Below are 17,510 nucleotides of genomic sequence, written 5' to 3'. Positions count from 1 at the left end.
ACACTAAATACTGATGTAATATGTGAAAATTCAGAAGTTTATCTTTGTGTTTTTTAACCTCCAGCGAGAGAAAGGAAACGACCGTATGACTAGTTGGAATGAAAAAAAGAAAAGACAACGAAAATGGATCCACAGGTAAGAAAGTATGCGTGTCCTGTATTCACACACACATGCACACACACACACACACTGCAACTGAAGACTACTTTGCTCTTCTACTGAAACGAGCAAGTTATTCTCATTCGCATTCCGAACGGTTCGAGCGCTTCGGGCTGCGAGTGAACCGGCGCCGCGGCGTGCCAAGCGGCGTCAGTTCCTCTCGTCCACTCCCAGGGTCGGGTCGCTGCAGGTGCTCCCCGCTAACAGCTTCCTGAGGTGTGTATACGTCCTTTGTGACTGGACCAGATCACACATTACTCTCGTGGCTTATTGGCTTGGCTATACATATTCCTGTCAGGCTTATTGGCTCGTGACTTCAGTGTTCTGCCCCGGGACATCGTGTGTGTGTGTGTGTGTGTGTGTGTGTGTGGTGGCTCGCCGGCGCTGCTCGTCTCCCCGACATTCGTCTGAGGAAGCAGCGCGGGGCCCTGCCAGGTGTGCTGCATCATAGCTCAGTGAGATGCGTAACGTGTCAGCGACAGCGTATTACTGTCTATTTGCGGCTTGGGGAAGGTAGAACGTAGGTAAGAGGAAGGTTGGTTGGTAGGTTAATGCGTAGGTAAAGAGGGAGGTTAGGTACAGAAAAAGTTGATAATATTTAAGGAGTGGATAAGTAGGTACGCTCGGGTAGTTAGGTGAGGTGTGTGCATTATTTCAGAAGTACGCCCGTCTCTGCGGACACCTTTGTGCTTGATGAAGTACTTGGTGCACACACAACACGCTGCCGTATTGCTTACAGTCGCAAATCACTCGTCTGTGAAACCTGGATATTTTAATGCATGATCTGTGGAAGTAAATAGAGGAGTTCACTTTCTCTCAGCGCAGTTTGACAGTGGAACATAAACATAGGTCAGGTAAGGTTAAATTAGATTTAGTCGTTAGGTGAGGTCAAGTTAGATTAGGTAAGATTTTTTATGATAAATACACGCTTCGCACTGCGCTGTTTGTTGTTGTTACAGGATATCGGCGGCCCGGCGGACGTAATTTTTGGATGTTTACCGCGGTGTTTTGGTGGGCAGGCAGGTAAACAGCCAGATCTGTTACCTGTGGTTAACTTTCCACGTGAGGGGCGGCGGACGTGCGTGTTCATCCTCGCCGGCACTCACCTGATGGAGGCGCTAACACTCTTTTTCACTCTAGTTTAACCTTCAATCCCAGGCAGCCGGCGAATACCCTGCTCTTGATTAATTTCTCGTGTGTTTCGATACACTCAGAGGACTTGTGGGACCGAGAGAGTAATAGAAAAAAAGAGAATAGAAAATCTCGTCATTAAACTTGTGCCAAAACGGTGGGCATCCTATCCTGTGGTTCTGTTGAGTTTCCCCGAAGGGGTAACAGGTAGGATGGCCCATGCTCTCCGAGGATAATAGAAAATGGAAGAGTTGGAGGTATATCTCTACGGGGACATTGTGGAATAGTGAACCGATAGTGGTCACTGTCTAATGGTCACTGTCTAAGGTCTCAACACAGAAATCACTGTCTAATGGTCAATGTCTATGGTCTCAACACAGAAATTAATCTACATAGAGGGGAAAGTCGTGTAGTCCGGTGACTATGCCTGATGAACGAGCCTCCCATAACCCACTTAGCCAATGGGGTACCTCTGTGGCCGACTCGGTAAGGAGGGAATACATTTTATATTTTCATAATGTGAAAAAATATTTTCCTTATGTTTCTGTGAGTTTTATTATTGTAAACCAGAGTGGGGTAAAAGGCCTACCCGGTGGGCTTCTTGATTACCCCACATGCGGGGTAAGAAGCCCCCTTTTATATATTTTTTTAATTGTCATTATAACAGTCAAAATCATAATGAGTGAATATAATAAATACCATAGATAGGCCTTAGCCTAAGCTTTCAACTTTTTTTCAAAATTCTATTGCAAAAAATGTGGCTACAACAGGCATCTCATCCTGAATCATTCTTATCACGTGTCCTAACCATCTCACCTTGAATCATTCTTATCACGTGTCCAAACCATCTCATCCTGATTCATTCTTATCACGTGTCCGAACCATCTCATCCTGATTCATTCTTATCACGTGTCCGAACCATCTCATCCTGATTCATTCTTATCACGTGTCCGAACCATCTCATCCTGATTCATTCTTATCACGTGTCCGAACCATCTCATCCTGATTCATTCTTATCACGTGTCCAAACCATCTCATCCTGAATCATTCTTATCACGTGTCCTAACCATCTCACCTTGAATATTTTAGTGTCTAGTTCAGATTTAAAATCTTAGATAGTTTCCAGAGCATCTCATCCTGATTCATTCTTATCACGTGTCCAAACCATCTCATCCCCATTCATTCTTTCAACGTGTCCTAACCATCTCCAAGTAGCCCGCTTCACCCCTTGAGCCCCACAATCCCCTTTCCTTCCAGTCACACCCAAGTCCAAAACGCATCCTCATTCTTTGTTTCCTCAAGTCCAAACCATCTCGGAGCACCACGCCTCATCATATTGGTCAGTTTTTAATTTTGTCCCTTATGTTGCAGGGAACGCTGGGAGCTGAGCTGGTAAGAAGACGGCACGAGGTAGAAATCGATGGAAGTTGATCTGTTTGGTGACGGGAGAACAGGATGATGGCAGATGCATGTAAGTCGTTTTGTGCTTGTTGGCTTAATCAGTCTAGGGCAGTGTTCAGCCATAGACTCTGTATCCTTGACAGGTGTCGGCGGAACTACCTAAATATTAGGCGGGCAAACTCTCAAAACAAAAAAATGCGTCCTGACTTTATTTTTTTACTTAGCCTCACCAAATTTTGCATGTAGCCCCCCACTGGTAATGCGCATGGACCAAGACATCACCTTCTCATTTCAATTCGTTTTATTATTAAGAAGATATACAAAAATCTTTAGCACCGCTAAGACATAACACTGACATACCTTCTGCCCCAGGTTTTCTCAGGTACCCTCCCAAAAGGAAGGAAGGGTGGGCCGCATGCTGCCTGCCTGCGATGGGATTCGAACCCAGGCCCACTGATTTGTGTTTAGGGATGGTAGCTGCTGCTCTGTGGAAGGGCCATAGGCTGAACGGAAGGATAAAAAAATGAAACCTACCCAGAAGTTCCTCTTGCATGCTGTTTTGGTGTCCAGGTTGCTGCTGTAAGACACAATCCTGAATAGAGGCCAAAGGGATGTCCACAAAGTTTGTGGCTTGAGCAAGTCAATGGATCGTGTCATGAGATAGGCTACTTATGATCAAAAGGGAGTTAGTATGGAGACTTGCTCAGAGGAACCCCCAGGGATGGAGTCATAGGATGTTGAGGCCACATGCCCCCCTGTGTATACCCCATCTTTTGATTGTGAATGGACTCTTTCGCATTCCCTTCTTTATATACTGATATTTTCTTGGGACCTCTAGCTGCATGGGTCCAACTATTCATTATTATTCAAATTCCTACTCTTGACACAGTTCACTTACCTTATCAGTGTCATCATATAAGACGAGTCTCATAATTATCTACTGTGTTTCTTGTTTCTCATGCATAGAATGTTACCTATATATCTTTTCTTTAGTAGAAGTCCAATAATTTGAATTGCAGCGAAGGTCATTTGGATGATCAAATTGCTCAGATTATTGGGAGAGACCCACAAAAAGGCAGAATACATTTACACAATCAAGAAAAAGACATGACGTGCTGTTTTACTCACCATTAATGCGTAAAAGTGCTGAACAGCAGTTTTAGGAAGGTAAATGCATGTAATGAGAGCAAATCCAGTGGTAAAAAGTCACAAAATAATATAAGCAGGTTCACGAAAGGCAAACCCCTCCGACAACCATAGAGTCGTCTAGGCTGCCCGAGTTTTTTTTTTTTTTTTTTTTTTTTTTTTACATGTGGCCTATAGTGCCAGTAGGCTATTATGTTGGGGCCTGATGGTCGGTCTGAGCCCGTCATGGTGCAGGCAATTGTTTATAGTGGCGCCATTATTATTGGCTCATGGTGCCCCCCAGGAGCTCATTCTTGATTTCACTTTCGCTGCACAGCTTCTTCTAGAGTACGGGTTGATAGTGTTGGTCAGCATGTGGGTAGTCTTAAGCCACTCGGTGGTGACTGAAAAATCCCAGGTGGTTAGCGGCGAATTCGAACCCGCATCATGGACAGCGCACGGAATGCGGGGCTGGCACGCTAGCCACTCAGCCACTGCCTCCCCTAGTACTGTATTTTCACTAATCTATTCACTTTTCACTCATTGATAATACTTTCACCTGATTACTGAGCCATGCAACAACCTTAACCTACTGTATTTGTCTCGTTTTCATTTGTCCTCACTCCTCAAATATCAGTTCAGAACAGTCACTTGTAGAAGCCATGGGAGCCATCTTTCCTCCCATATAGGGCGCTATACAGTCCAAAGATCAGGCGAATGTTCAACTGTCAACGTCTCTCCTGAGTTTCCCGTTCCTCGTCCCCGCTGCTTGGCGATGCTTAGGGGCTTGAGCTCCCTAAAATCCTCTTTGCCCTCCTTGTGTAGTCCCTCTTATCAATTCTGAAACAACATTGATTCCTTTCTCCTGTCACAACCCAGCCCCCCTTGCACCAGGGAAGTGCCCCGGAGCCTCACTTTAAAAAAACTTGAATCTCCGCTGCTTCAGAGTTGATCTCAAATACTCCTCCTCTGCACTAGCATATACCTCCATATTTAGTAACCTGTAGTGTTTATTGTTTACAGAGAGAAAAGAAACGAACTGATTAATCATCATTTTATTATCATATTCTACATGATAAGCTAAAGTAAATTGTGCATAACAACAGGAAAAAAATTATACAGGAGTGAAAAAGCCCACAGTTCCCCATAAGTAAAGTTTTTGAAATTTTCTTCATTGATTAATGATTAAGGAACTTTGGGGGGCAAGACAGTAAATAGCATACTGTTGGGGCAAGACAGATACTGTCAAACTTTGGGGGACTAAACAGTTCAGTATTCCATCTACCACAGAAAGGCACTTGATTTGACTTTAAAAAATCTTGCACTTCACACCGTTCAGAAAGTAGGGAAGTCTCGCTAGGTGAGTGTGGTTTATCAAACTAAAAATCTACCGGAAAAGTGTGGCATTTACTCAACATCAGGAAGCCTTTTTTATGTATATATATAATCACACCCCATCAAGGCTAATTGTGTCCTTACAAGTTACATACATACACAGTCATTCACCCCCACATGATCAACTACTAGTCACTGATTGCTGCCAGACATCCAAATATTTCAATCATTTTGGCTTTGTGGCTCGGTGTTTGGTGTCCCCTTTTATTTGTAGCTGTTCATTGTGGCCTTGTGGTAGGTGAGGGACTGTATAGCATTAATACCCAGTGCAACTCCATAACTGTTGAACATTGAGGTTTATGACAGACATAGTTATGAGTGAATGAATTGTGATGGGGAAGTGTGTGAGTGAGACAGTCAAGTGATACGTTATTCCATAAAGCTATAAGAATTCCTGTACGACAGCAGCACGTAAATTTACAATGTAAAAGCTGATGCAAGTCACAAACGGAAGATTGACACGGAAGCACAGGCGAGAATCGATTCCTTCCGGGAATTTGTTTCCTGGCTATGATTGAATTTGCAAATTTTCCTTGTTTTTCTCATATAGAAGGTTGATTGATTCTAATAGTGAGTTAGTCACATGACCCACATTTTGTAGTTTTCTCCTTCCAAAAAGGAGAGTGAATGTTTGCACAGATAGGTTGGGATGTGATGGATGTTATTTTTAACAACAGCTGCGCACTATGGTCACCTTCTAAGGCAATGAATCCAGTATATGTATTACAAAATACTGTAGCTTTGTTATCTTGATGCTGCATTAGCAGAGTTTATCTTTGTGGAATACAGTATTGAAGATATGAGATGACTTAAATGTAATTATCTGAAAATACTAGTACAGTATTATATATATAATTCCTTGGCAGTGATGTAAATCCTTTCCATATCATCCTGGAAAAATGCATATTCAAATTTACCTAATTTTAAGGGGAAAGCTTATGTCCATTCAGTCTTAATAACATTATTATATTTGACAAATGAATGTGAAGAGATGAGATGAATTATTGTAAGTATCATATTCAAAGGCATATACACACAGATACATGCCATATTCACTCCAGTATCTACCATGCCTAAATGAGGTGGATAAACTAAATAAACAAACATAAGATAAATGTAAGAATAGACAGGCAGGAGCATTTAAAGACTGCACAAAATAATTCTTATTCCAAAATAAAGAAAGTCGTGCATCCCAGCAAAGCCTGTGAAGTAAACATTTGCACCGGTAAGTGTGCGTGACTAAAGATACTTAACTATTTTTTCTCCATATAGAATTTTGCTCTGAACATCACCAGAATAAAAAGCACCAGCAGAGGGTGACAAGACATCTACATAGATTTTTTTGTTCTGATTAACTTCACTTTGGGTGTGACTAGACGCGTGCAAAACCTGAACTGATCCTCATAGTAACGTGTTTACTACCAGAACGAATGAACCTTTCAAGGACGAGCTTGTTACTGAAGGACATATTGTGTGTGTGTGTGTATGTTTGTGTGTGTGTGCGCCACTTTGGGTAGGCACAGGCTATTACTACATGCACTTTATGCTTCAATCCTCCACATTTTGAAGTTATGTTAAAGTGTGACCAGACCTGCCTATAGTTTACCTCCAAAATTTGTTTTTGTAAAAGAATATTAAAGCTTAATGTTAATAAAATCAAACTTTACTGAAAACAGTATAATCGTAAATGATAAAATTGTGATCCTTTTCTAATTTATCTTAAAATTTCCCTAACTGTTATCATGTTGGCACACAAATTCTGTAAACACAGCTTGTTAGTTTTCTTTTGAACACTATATTGGGGGGGCATACAAACCTGCACAACACACACTTTTACTGTAGCACATCCCCCTGCCCTTCAGTACTCAAATATCAAGAAACCAGCTTCCTCTGTTGTTCTTGGAATACCATGAAACTAGCAGACACCCACGGTACGTACATAGTGGTACGTCTCCTTTTTAAAGCCTCAGTGTCTAAGAATCCCAAAGTCAAACTGTTGCAATTAATTAAGTTTCTATTCAACCTTTATACTGTTCACTATAATGAGATTACAGAGAGTATGTATTGTAACTGTAAAAAATATCCTTTGGGTCTTCATGTATTTACAAAAATGGCATCACTTCAACAGGTAACAAAGCAATGAATCTTGATATATAGTTAATAATAGATCTGTGATAAAACTCTACAGCTCTGTCCTTCGTTGGCGCCTCACTCATACTTGATTAAACTTTACAGCTCAGCCCATGGTGGAGGCTTCACTCATACTTTCTCCACGTAGTTGCCGGGGAAGGTGCCAAAGAGGCCTGTTCTGCGGGAGGTGCCCACGAACCAGCCGTCATCACACTTTTCCATCACCATCACAAGGTCATTCTCAAAAAGTTCCAGCTCATCGTCATTCTGAGGTTTGTAGTTATAGAGTGCTCGGTACCTGGAAAGAGAGGTTCTGTCTTGAAAAGGGTACTAATTACAGTATTTCCTGTGTTGACAAGTTATATCCTAGAGCCAGGATGCCCAAGTCTGAGGTGTTTATTTATCATTCATATCATTCTCACCAAGTTAGCTTATGTACTGGCCAGTCTTAAGTCGTGTTTATCTATTTCTTGTTATGGATCTTGTACACAAGCAGTATGATGTTGAAATTTACCGATACTACACAAGTGATGTATTTTGAAATAGTATTAGTTCGCATAAATATTATTTGATAGGGGAAATCCTGGGATCCTGGGAAATATCCTGATTTGTCCCAGAATCCTGGCATGCTGAGAAGCTTCCAAAATGGGAAACCCTACACATGGGTGAGGTAAGAGGGGTGAGATAGAGGAGGTAATATAGAAATTGAAAGTAGGATAGGCTTTTGGCATTGATTCCATGCCAGATGTAATTTCAGAATGGCTATTGAGGATATAAATATGAACCAACATGGTAAGAGGGTGCTGGGAGACCTGAGAGAGGCCACCATTGTGCTGCTCTTCAAAGGGAAAGGAAGTAGGGATGATTGTAACTTTCACACACTCAGCATGCCAGGAAAGTTATATGGAAAGGTTTTAAATGAGAGGATGATTAAAATAACTGATAAAAGTGTAGGCTATGAACAAGCGAGTTTTAGAAAAGGGAAGCTTTGTTCAGAATATATATTTTTTTTTCACTGGAGATGCTGTAGGCTATAATGGATGTTGGGGAAGAAGTAAAAAGTATTCATTCATTCATTTCATCGATGCCTGCTCCTAGGAGCTCCCACCAGGGGATGGCCACGGCAGAAGAGCTTCCAACTTTCTCTACCCAGACACCCCTCCTTGCCTGCTCAAAGTTTCTCAAAGATCTTTCCCCCCTCTCCCTAACGTACTCTTGCAAAATTAAAGCTGCACAAAGCTTCTCCACAATGGTGGGTCGTATGGCCTGCTTTTAAAACCCGCCTTCATTGTTTGGAATAGGTCTATGAGGAATGTTAATTTTTGCTGTTGTAATAGGTATTTTGGAAGGCATACTGATGATTTATCTATTCTCAATCCTTGCATTTCTTACAGCACTCATTATTTACCCTTAACCCGAGAACGTCGGCAGACCCTTTTCAGGGCTTTCACGAGTCGTGGCTGTGGTGCGGTGGACCCTAAAAAGGGCTCACCATAAAACACCTAATTCGAGCTAATTGTAGGCGGTGGTGGCATAGCGCAACCCATCATGAATGCCCTAGGTCATTGTGGTGGGTGAGTGATCTTGAGATGGGCTTTTTTTGTCATAGGTAGTGCTGTAAGGTCATGGCACACTAAATTAGCTATCCACACAGTAATCACTTGTCAAATTCTCTATAGTAGACAACAAGCGACTCTCGGCTAGATGCCACGTGTCATGAGACTGTTTATTTTGTAACAAACACCACCCAAAAAGAATGGAGTTTGAGTAAAAGTAAATATTTTTAACGTCTTTATGGTTATGAGAGGAGTACTCTGATGTACGTTCCATGCTCTTTTCTTAGTCTCAAAATGCAGTGTAATTTTGTCGTTTCTCGGCTTTCCCATAGCCGAAGCCCACGGGTTAACTGCCACACACATCAACAAACCAAGCTTTCTGACATTGCATACTGGTGAATTTGGATCATCACTACCCTCCCTATGGCCGTTACATCAGTATTTTTTTATAAACAAACCTTTATGCTCATTAACTTATCAATAAAGGTTTGTTCATAAAAAAATACCGATGTAACAGCCATAGGGAGGGTAGTGATGATCCAAATTCACCAGTATGCAATATAAGGGTAATATAAGGGTAAATAATGAGTGCTGTAACTTATCAATAGACTTTAGTTTTGTTGAGAGAGGAGGACAAATGACTTACGGTATAGGCTCCTGCTGGGTGTTCACGGTGAGAGACTGGTGGTAAGGTCTGGAATCATTTTGACTTCCCGGTCGCCCCTGTGAAGGAAGAGCAGGGAAAAATGTTATGCTTACTTGTTCTTACACTGCAGGCTTCGTGTTGTCCTGATATGACTGAAACTGTTAAAAGATTAGAAATGGTTGCTCATCTTCCAAGACTGTTTAGCTGTGGTTGTCTTAGAAGATGATCCCATTAGACATATTAACTGAAGCCAGATAGCACTGAAGATATAATTTCCAGGGTTTGAGTTATAATTTCCAAGAGAAACATCACTAACAGATTTGTGATTTGAAAGTACTATATCTTCCAGTGCCCTTTAAGCCATACTCTGCTTAGCTGAATTCTATTAATAATTAAAGCACCTGCATTCAAAAAACCTGCAAAAGAAAATTTGATAAGCTGAATGTCACATAACAACTGACAAGGGACAACAAACCAACCTTTGGGGCTGCAACAACAGATGCCAGCCTCAATAGTATTTTCTTTTTACAATGTAACAATATTCTCAAGTGAAGCAGATGATAAACCCAGTTTTAAAGGCAGTCATATTAAACACAGACTTTACGGAACTTTTGATGGAACAAACAATGTTGAATTTGAATATGCATTGAAGCTGGCACTGTAGCCCCAGCCAGTGTACGCACCAAGGTAGAGTAGGGACTGGAGTAGGAGGAGGCACCATTGTAGAGCAGGTTTGCCGCAGGCAGGGCGGGCCGGGGCATGGGCGAAGAGCTGGGAGTCACTGGCAATGATACACCACTACCATCAAAAACTGACATTTCCACACGTTTGAAGATTTAAGCTTATGGAACAGCTCTGAAAATGACTATCACTCTTACCTCGGTCACAGTACTGTGAGCTTCTGCTAGAACAGAGCAAAGAGACTGAGGATTATATTAAATATTCCTTGGAGTTAATGTAGATTGAAGATGTGAATACAAAAATCTTTTTGTTAAATTCAGGTGAAGTATCAAGCAAAGAACTACATATTTTCCAGCCCTTCAACTATTTTCCATAAGATGTAATGAAATGGCTGCTATACATATTGATGTGAGTGATAAGGTGATAACACTCGACCATTCACTCAGAAAATCTCCCTGCCATATACAGCGAATGAATATTTAGAATACAGTATGTATATCTATCAAGTTCATATAAGAAAAGTAAAAGTAAAATAAAATAAAGGGATTAAGGGAAAGGGTTCTTGATATTTTGCTCATAATTTAGTGTTATTTTCTACTAAGGGACCCATTAATTTATATATGGAAGTTTTGCTGTTTATAATTTTGTTATATGTAAATGCATCAGAAATGGGGTTTTGTGGTTGGTGATTATCCAGCTTATTTAAATGAATGAGGATTTTTGAAAGTATACAATAACGAGTGATGTGGTACTGCTTGTGGACAAAAATGAGAGAAGTGACAAAGTAACCCAAGGTGTTCTGGTATACTAAAATATCTATATAAATATGATGCAGTACCAAAAGTAAAACAGTTCACTTAATGCATTTCAAGAAAACAAACTCAAAAGTTGAGCACACTGAAAAAATGGTAAAAAAAATAAAACCTCAAACTGAGAAAAGTGAGATGGTTTATAGAGACTTCATGAGCAGGCTGAGCTACATGATGATGCAGAGAAGCTTCTGACAGGGCTGGAAAAGAACAGGCTCCAGTTTGAAAAGCTAATTTTTATAGCTGGCTGCCACATCCTCAGTTGTGCTGCAGAATGTTATATCTATTGTTATGGTATACTAAAATTTTAGCAAAGCAGAATATTTACAAGCAAGATTAACCTTAATGATACTGTATATTATTAAATTTAAGTTCCATAAACAAGGGAAGAAATTGAAGCTCTGATTGAAACCCAAGTGCCTACACATGAATGAGGGAAAAGCTGATCCAAGGGATGACAAGGTCTAGGTTTTCTCTAAACTGCATCACAGCACAAGTGAAATTGGTTATTTCCAACTTGTGTGTTTTGTCAGTTTCATTGACTGGTAACATTTTCCTTCACAGTTTGAATTACTGAACACACAGTGCTGAGGGGACAGTAAAATTCAATGTATTGTTATCATTCAAGGTTTTATCAGTCATTACTTGAAATGTAATTATTAAAATTGCATGTTTCTGCATTCTACTGCATTTCATAAGAGGCAGTTGAAAGTGATGTATGCTCTGAATTTCAGGTGGTTTCAGCTGGGGACTGCATCCCCTTGACCAAATTTTGAGTAGAACATCTCAAAATAATTGCTAGACCTTTAATTTTTCACTCTGCTGATGCTCAAAGCAAGGCCACCAATCACAATGACTTTATGAATGGTTGTGTTTCTGTGCAACACACTGAGAAACACTGTGATTTGATCTTGTTAGTTAGGAGAGTAAATGCAGTGAACTTGGCACTGCTTTGCCAATTGTGATAAGTAACAAGTAAAAAGGTGATACAAAGCAATCTTACCTATTTGTACATGTTGTATACTTTACCTTTTAACATCAAATATACTGATTTAATAATTTCAGTATTTCAATTCAATGAAAAAATCTTTATCTGATGCTTGTTCCATGAACTTTTCCCCGAGGGTGAATATGGTACAAGAATCTTCCTTAATTCCTCTCCACACAGTTCACCTTCATCTACTACACTAATGCCAAGTGCTTGTGTTGTTAGGACTGAACAAAATAGCCTGTAAGATCTGCCAGTTGTCATAGAAGGATGAAAAAACTATATTATTACTATTAAATTTTTTCATACCAACCTTAGCACCATGAAGTCCTTGTTACTTGGTGCTAGAATGTTATCAGTTCAGTTCACTATTGCAATAGCTTGTGTACTGTTACTGAATCATTAAGCTCCAGCTAAAAGTTATTCTGTTTATCTCACTGAACTCATTATTGATTGTTAAAGAAGCAATTTTACTTTATCAGCATTAGCAATACTGCTCTATGAAAAACAGAAAGCAGAAATAACACAATTCTTTTATGCTAACAGCTCAAATTATACATTAAATTGAATCACACCTTTCTTATATCACCAAGTCTGCACCATTTACAAACCTGCTGAAGGGAAGGAAATACAGGAAGAGAGTAATAATGTGACTGTGCTACGTTGAAACTCACAAACAGACGAGAGACAATATACACAACACGTACACTCTATTTTCATAGTTTGTTAAATGGAAAGAAAGGCAAAATTACATAACAAGCAGCAAATAGAAACGAAAGATGCAGGGTAATATTAATGTTAACCATAGTCTATGGCATTGCAGAGGCAGCTGTGTGAGGTGGTGCAGCAAGGAGAGATTAACATTCTCTGCTCCAACCAGAAGCAAATGGTAGTGAAGTTATGTACAAAACAGTAAAATTTTAAGTTATCATGACAAATAAAAAAAATACAGGGAGAGAACTTGTCAGATATACTCTGTAGCTTTTATAACATTCTTTTGATTTAATTTTGTGTTATTGGATATTTTTAAATGCTTTACATAATTCATAGACTTTCAAAAAAATTCTAAGGAAAAACTAAGTGTTTCAGAGTTTATGGTACAAGGTGTGATGCTTGTGTATATTCACTATTATTAGGTAATATTGCATACTCTACAAGTCTTACATTTGTGTACTTATTATTTTGTTGATGCACTTTTTCCAATAAGTCAATATTCTTGCAACATAATCATTCATGCTAATGAGTGATATGACCTGCTGAAGTTCATTTCTTGTTCTTAATCATTGCTATGATGTTTTCAGTCTTTGTCTGTTCCCATATTCATGAGGCTTGCTTTGTCCCTCCAAATTGTACTTTGCATTTTTTCTCGAGCGTGCCTCTTTGTGTGCTGCTTTGCATTCTTTATGAGTTACCAAGCTTCTGAACCATATGTTAGGACTGGCATGGATACATCTGAGTCCATATCACACAATTGATAATACCATATTGTATTATCACTGAGTTTTAAGTATTGAGCATATTTAGCTGAATTTAGGTTATGAGAGGCGTAGGAAACATTGCCTGTTATACCTGAAAGTACATTGGAATGTCTGAGAAGTATCTATGTATACTATAAATACTGTGTTTCAGGCATATTGGCTCAACTGATGTGGTCATAGTTGTAGCTAAAAAGCCCATGCTTGTCACCTCTTGGCCTGAGCACAGGACTGAACAAGTTAAGGCTTCTATCCTTTTTTGTTCAATCAGTCACATACCCTGACATCAAAGAGTGCTCTTCTATAGATAATGTATATAGTGCATTCTTATTTTCACTGCAGTAAAAATGTTGTCCATTCAAACCTGTATTACAAAGCCACATACCATGAAACCTAATTAAGGAATGCCGGGCTGTCAGACAAGACAGGTGATGGGCTATTTGAAAAATCCTGGATGAAAAGCAAACCTACTAAATGAGTTCTTATTTTATGTCTTCCTTATAAAATCAGATATTTTTATTCATTCTTTTTAATTTTTAACAATATCTAAATATACATATTTACAGAAACTGTAGAGGAACAGTTAATTGATTCAGAAAGGTTTTGTTAAGATAAGGTAGGTCAGTGCTGTGGATTAATGAGGCCTGTTGAATGTAAGATGAAATATAACATACTTAAAATTGGATGATCAAATAACTGCTACCAGTTTTTGTCATGTATTTAAGCGTGGCTTCATAATACTGTGTGAGTAACAGATCAACATACAGTTCAAAACAGTGTCAATGAACAGTGCAAACACTTACAGGGACGGTCAGCTCCGGGTTCCATCAGTGTATCAACATAAGATACGGGGAAGATGCCCTTACGGTTGCCTATCCTGCCCTCGTACCAGTTCTCATCAACACGCCGTGTCAGGACTACCAGCTCCCCTGAAAGGTAAATGTTTGACAGGACACTTAGAGCAAGCAATTGTATAGTGCTACTCATTTCTCTTTCATTTCAAGTGTCCAGTTCAACAAAATCAATAATGTGCTGTTTGACATTGAACATGTTTACTTCATTCAGAGTACATTTTATTTCTGTTCAGTTCTGTGGAAACAGTACTTAGTTACTAATAATACTGTTAACTGAACACAGATACACACCTTTACTGAGAGACATTTCCATGGAGGTCTGAGCTTGGAAGTTAAATCTGGCTCTAGCCTGGCCCTCGGTGGGCTTTCGGGTTAATGTTCTAATGCTGTCATAAGGCACAATCTGCAAGAAACAACTGCAATGAAACTTTCATATTCACACATGCATCATATTTATATATATTTATATTAAACATTATTATATAACATATATATTATTATATATGACTTATTTTTTCCTGCCAGGCAAGCAATATTTCTTATATCCATAGCATTGCAAGTTGCAGACAAAGATTATTACTTAGGATCTAATGTATTGCATCAGTTTTCAAGAAGTTTCAATAACATTGGGACTGAACAATTATGTGGCATAGTTAGGGGTTGGCATGTGGGGGGCCTGAGGGGGAACCAAAGTTGTTTGTGCGTGAACCAAACGCTTAAAGAGAATCATCCAATTAGTCAAGCTACATGAGGTTTGTTGACAAAGTATCTGACCTTAGGCTGGAAGGAAAAAAAAAAAAAAAAAGATATACTTAGTGGGATTCAGTTTCCAATCCCCTTCAAAGTAGGTCCTTTGTGAACCCACACACTCAGCCTAGAGATTCTTCCACTGTTTGAAGCATGTCTGGAATGCTTCGTTCGAAATTGCTCTCAGTTCTGCCATTGCCTTCTGCATGATGTCCTCTCAGCTCTCAAAGCAGGAGCCTTTCGATAGCATCTTCATTTCTAGGGACAACCAGAAGTCAAGAGGAGCCTTGTCTGTAGAGTTGGGAGCTTGGCATATGAGCAAAATGCCCTTCTTTGTTAAGAAACCTTGGATCAGCTGCAACAAAAGAGCCATGGCTTGTCTTGATGCAGCTGCCAGTTTTGTGAGGCCCACTGATCAGCTTCATGCAACGAACTACATCACAATGATGCTAGTACTCTTTTGCAACTGCAACACCTTGATTTTGCTCTACACCTGACATGCTTTTTTGGGCCTTGTCAATGTTGGTTGCTTCCACTGTGATGACTGAAGTTTGGTTGCCGTGTCATATGCATACACCTGCTTTTCATCTTTAGTCATCATGGTATTCAGGAACTCAGAATCCCTGTTGGCAGTATCCAGCAGCTCCTGAACATCCTCAAGGCAAAGTTGTTGTTTTTGAGACAGCAGCTTGAGCACAAATTTTGCTGCCACTGTGCACATGTCCAAATTATTCTTTAAATATGCATGTGCAGCATCTTTAATGACCCCAGCTTCGTCACTGATTCTCCGCACTATCAACAATGATCCTCCATTATAAAAGTCCACAGTCTCTCGATAACTGCATTGCGACTTGTTGATGGCCACTTGGAACGCTGGTCACTTTCCTATGTTATGTGGCCATCTTTGAACCTGTTCTAGCATATTTTTATTTGGGTAACACCCTTGGTGTTATCACCAAAAGTATGTTAAATTTTGTGCACTGTTTCCACTTGGGTGTCGATCTCCAAGCTGTTGGCAAAACTTGATGCAAGATCATTGCTCCACATGTTCCGTCATCACGGGCTAAATGAAAATGTGACAATTAAGTAGTATAACATCTCACATGCTGGGTACCTCCGAGTGACTGGCGCATCCATCAAGCCCGCTGAAAAAATACTCATGCACATGAAGGTATGTGGCTCCACTGTGTACACTTTTGCTTCCCTAATGTCATTACTTCCCATGGGAAAAAGTAATTTAATACTTTTGACTGACCTCATATTCCATTTTTTTGCTCCAAGAATATCAAATAACAGGTCACAACTTTTCCTGTATGGGGTTAAAGTGCCCCTAGCCCCCAACCTCCCTTGCTATGCCACTGCTGCTTGAGGCACACACTAATTATTCTAAAAACAATTTATCAACCAATATAAATCATGCAAGGCTGCCTCACCTCCACATAGTTACAAGGGAAGATGCCAACTTGTCCCCGAGACTCTCCTTCATACCAGTTCTTGTCTATTTGTCTACGGATGAATACTACGTCTCCCTTGTTGAAGGCAAGTTCTCTGTGTGAAGACATTGCAACAGTTAGGGAGTAAAAAGAAATACACCTTAATATTCAAGTGAAAATATGATGAGACACTCCTGCTTATGACTAAACAGGGAGAGCCTATTTTTAGTTCAATATAATACTACAGTATTTTATTTTTTCAATAGCAAAAAAAGATTCCCAGCAAAGAACATCTTTCCCCCACTCATATACTAAGCCTCAGCTGTTTGAGTGGAGACAATGGTCACTCTACCTTTTGTTTTGTGCAGAGAAGTTAAACAAGGCCCTCGCCACCTGCTTGAGATCTGGGGTGCGTGCGCCCCGCATGGTGCCAAGGCTGCTTTCATCGTCGTAGCGGTTTAGAGGGATCGGAGACTTCTGAAGAGGCCTGCCAGGTGAACCAAGACTTAGTCATCATTGTTTATTCATATGACATGATCTAATGACAGGCTTGCAAGGTGAAATCAATCACTTTTTAACAACATTGTATGACATGATAAGTACATTTGTATATAGTCTGAAAAGATCAACTGTTAGTCCAATTTGTAAAAATTCTCTAGAAACAAAATTCAATGCATTATTGAATAAATTATGATGAATGTGTGTTTGAGAAATACTAAAGAATCTAATATTTTGTGCATGATAAGTGGTTTATAAGATTCATGGAATAAATATGAAAAAATTATAGCTCAGTAATAGTTCATGACAAATATTCCCACATATTTATAGAATAAGTTATGTAAGTAATGTAGTGTAAGATTTTTTTGTATGTCAATTATTTTCATTGGATAAATTTGACATGCATAAATATGATCTAAAGTGGCATGTTTGTTTTATTTATGTAATATTATCTTGATTTGAGTGACATGCTACTCTTCTTT

General features: G+C 39.6%; 1 protein-coding gene and 1 long non-coding RNA gene across 8 annotated transcripts in view; one reads left to right on the top strand and one right to left on the bottom strand.

The window, feature by feature from the left end:
* The first annotated feature begins 310 nt into the window (after positions 1–310).
* Positions 311–17,452, top strand: LOC127003795 (uncharacterized). Of its 2 annotated transcripts, none has more exons than XR_007757404.1 (5): positions 311–375; positions 2,662–2,761; positions 7,447–7,613; positions 14,302–14,432; positions 16,107–16,501. It is a non-coding gene; the product is annotated as an uncharacterized LOC127003795 (long non-coding RNA). The 2 variants fall into 2 exon arrangements; XR_007757403.1 differs by lacking the exon at positions 16,107–16,501 and adding an exon at positions 16,899–17,452 and having other exon boundaries at positions 312–375.
* The window catches only part of LOC127003793 (uncharacterized), a 136,081-nt gene continuing 123,429 nt past the window's right edge, over positions 4,859–17,510 (bottom strand). For 5 of the 6 annotated variants that reach the window (XM_050870846.1, XM_050870845.1, XM_050870841.1 and 2 more), the window contains 7 exons: positions 16,883–17,017; positions 16,531–16,645; positions 14,642–14,753; positions 14,300–14,425; positions 10,227–10,324; positions 9,544–9,620; positions 4,859–7,639 (listed from right to left, as the gene is read on the bottom strand). In XM_050870846.1, the coding sequence (XP_050726803.1) occupies positions 7,471–7,639; positions 9,544–9,620; positions 10,227–10,324; positions 14,300–14,425; positions 14,642–14,753; positions 16,531–16,645; positions 16,883–17,017 (832 nt within the window). In that variant the 3' untranslated portion in view covers positions 4,859–7,470. The remainder of the gene's footprint in view (positions 7,640–9,543; positions 9,621–10,226; positions 10,325–14,299; positions 14,426–14,641; positions 14,754–16,530; positions 16,646–16,882; positions 17,018–17,510) is intronic. The other variant, XR_007757402.1, reaches the window with a different exon arrangement.

The sequence above is a fragment of the Eriocheir sinensis genome, chromosome 26, assembly GCF_024679095.1.
Source record: "Eriocheir sinensis breed Jianghai 21 chromosome 26, ASM2467909v1, whole genome shotgun sequence".
NCBI classification, from domain to species: Eukaryota; Metazoa; Arthropoda; class Malacostraca; order Decapoda; family Varunidae; genus Eriocheir; species Eriocheir sinensis.
The sequence above is the reverse complement of the archived record's forward strand: the minus strand, read 5'-3'. Positions and strand labels throughout refer to the sequence as shown.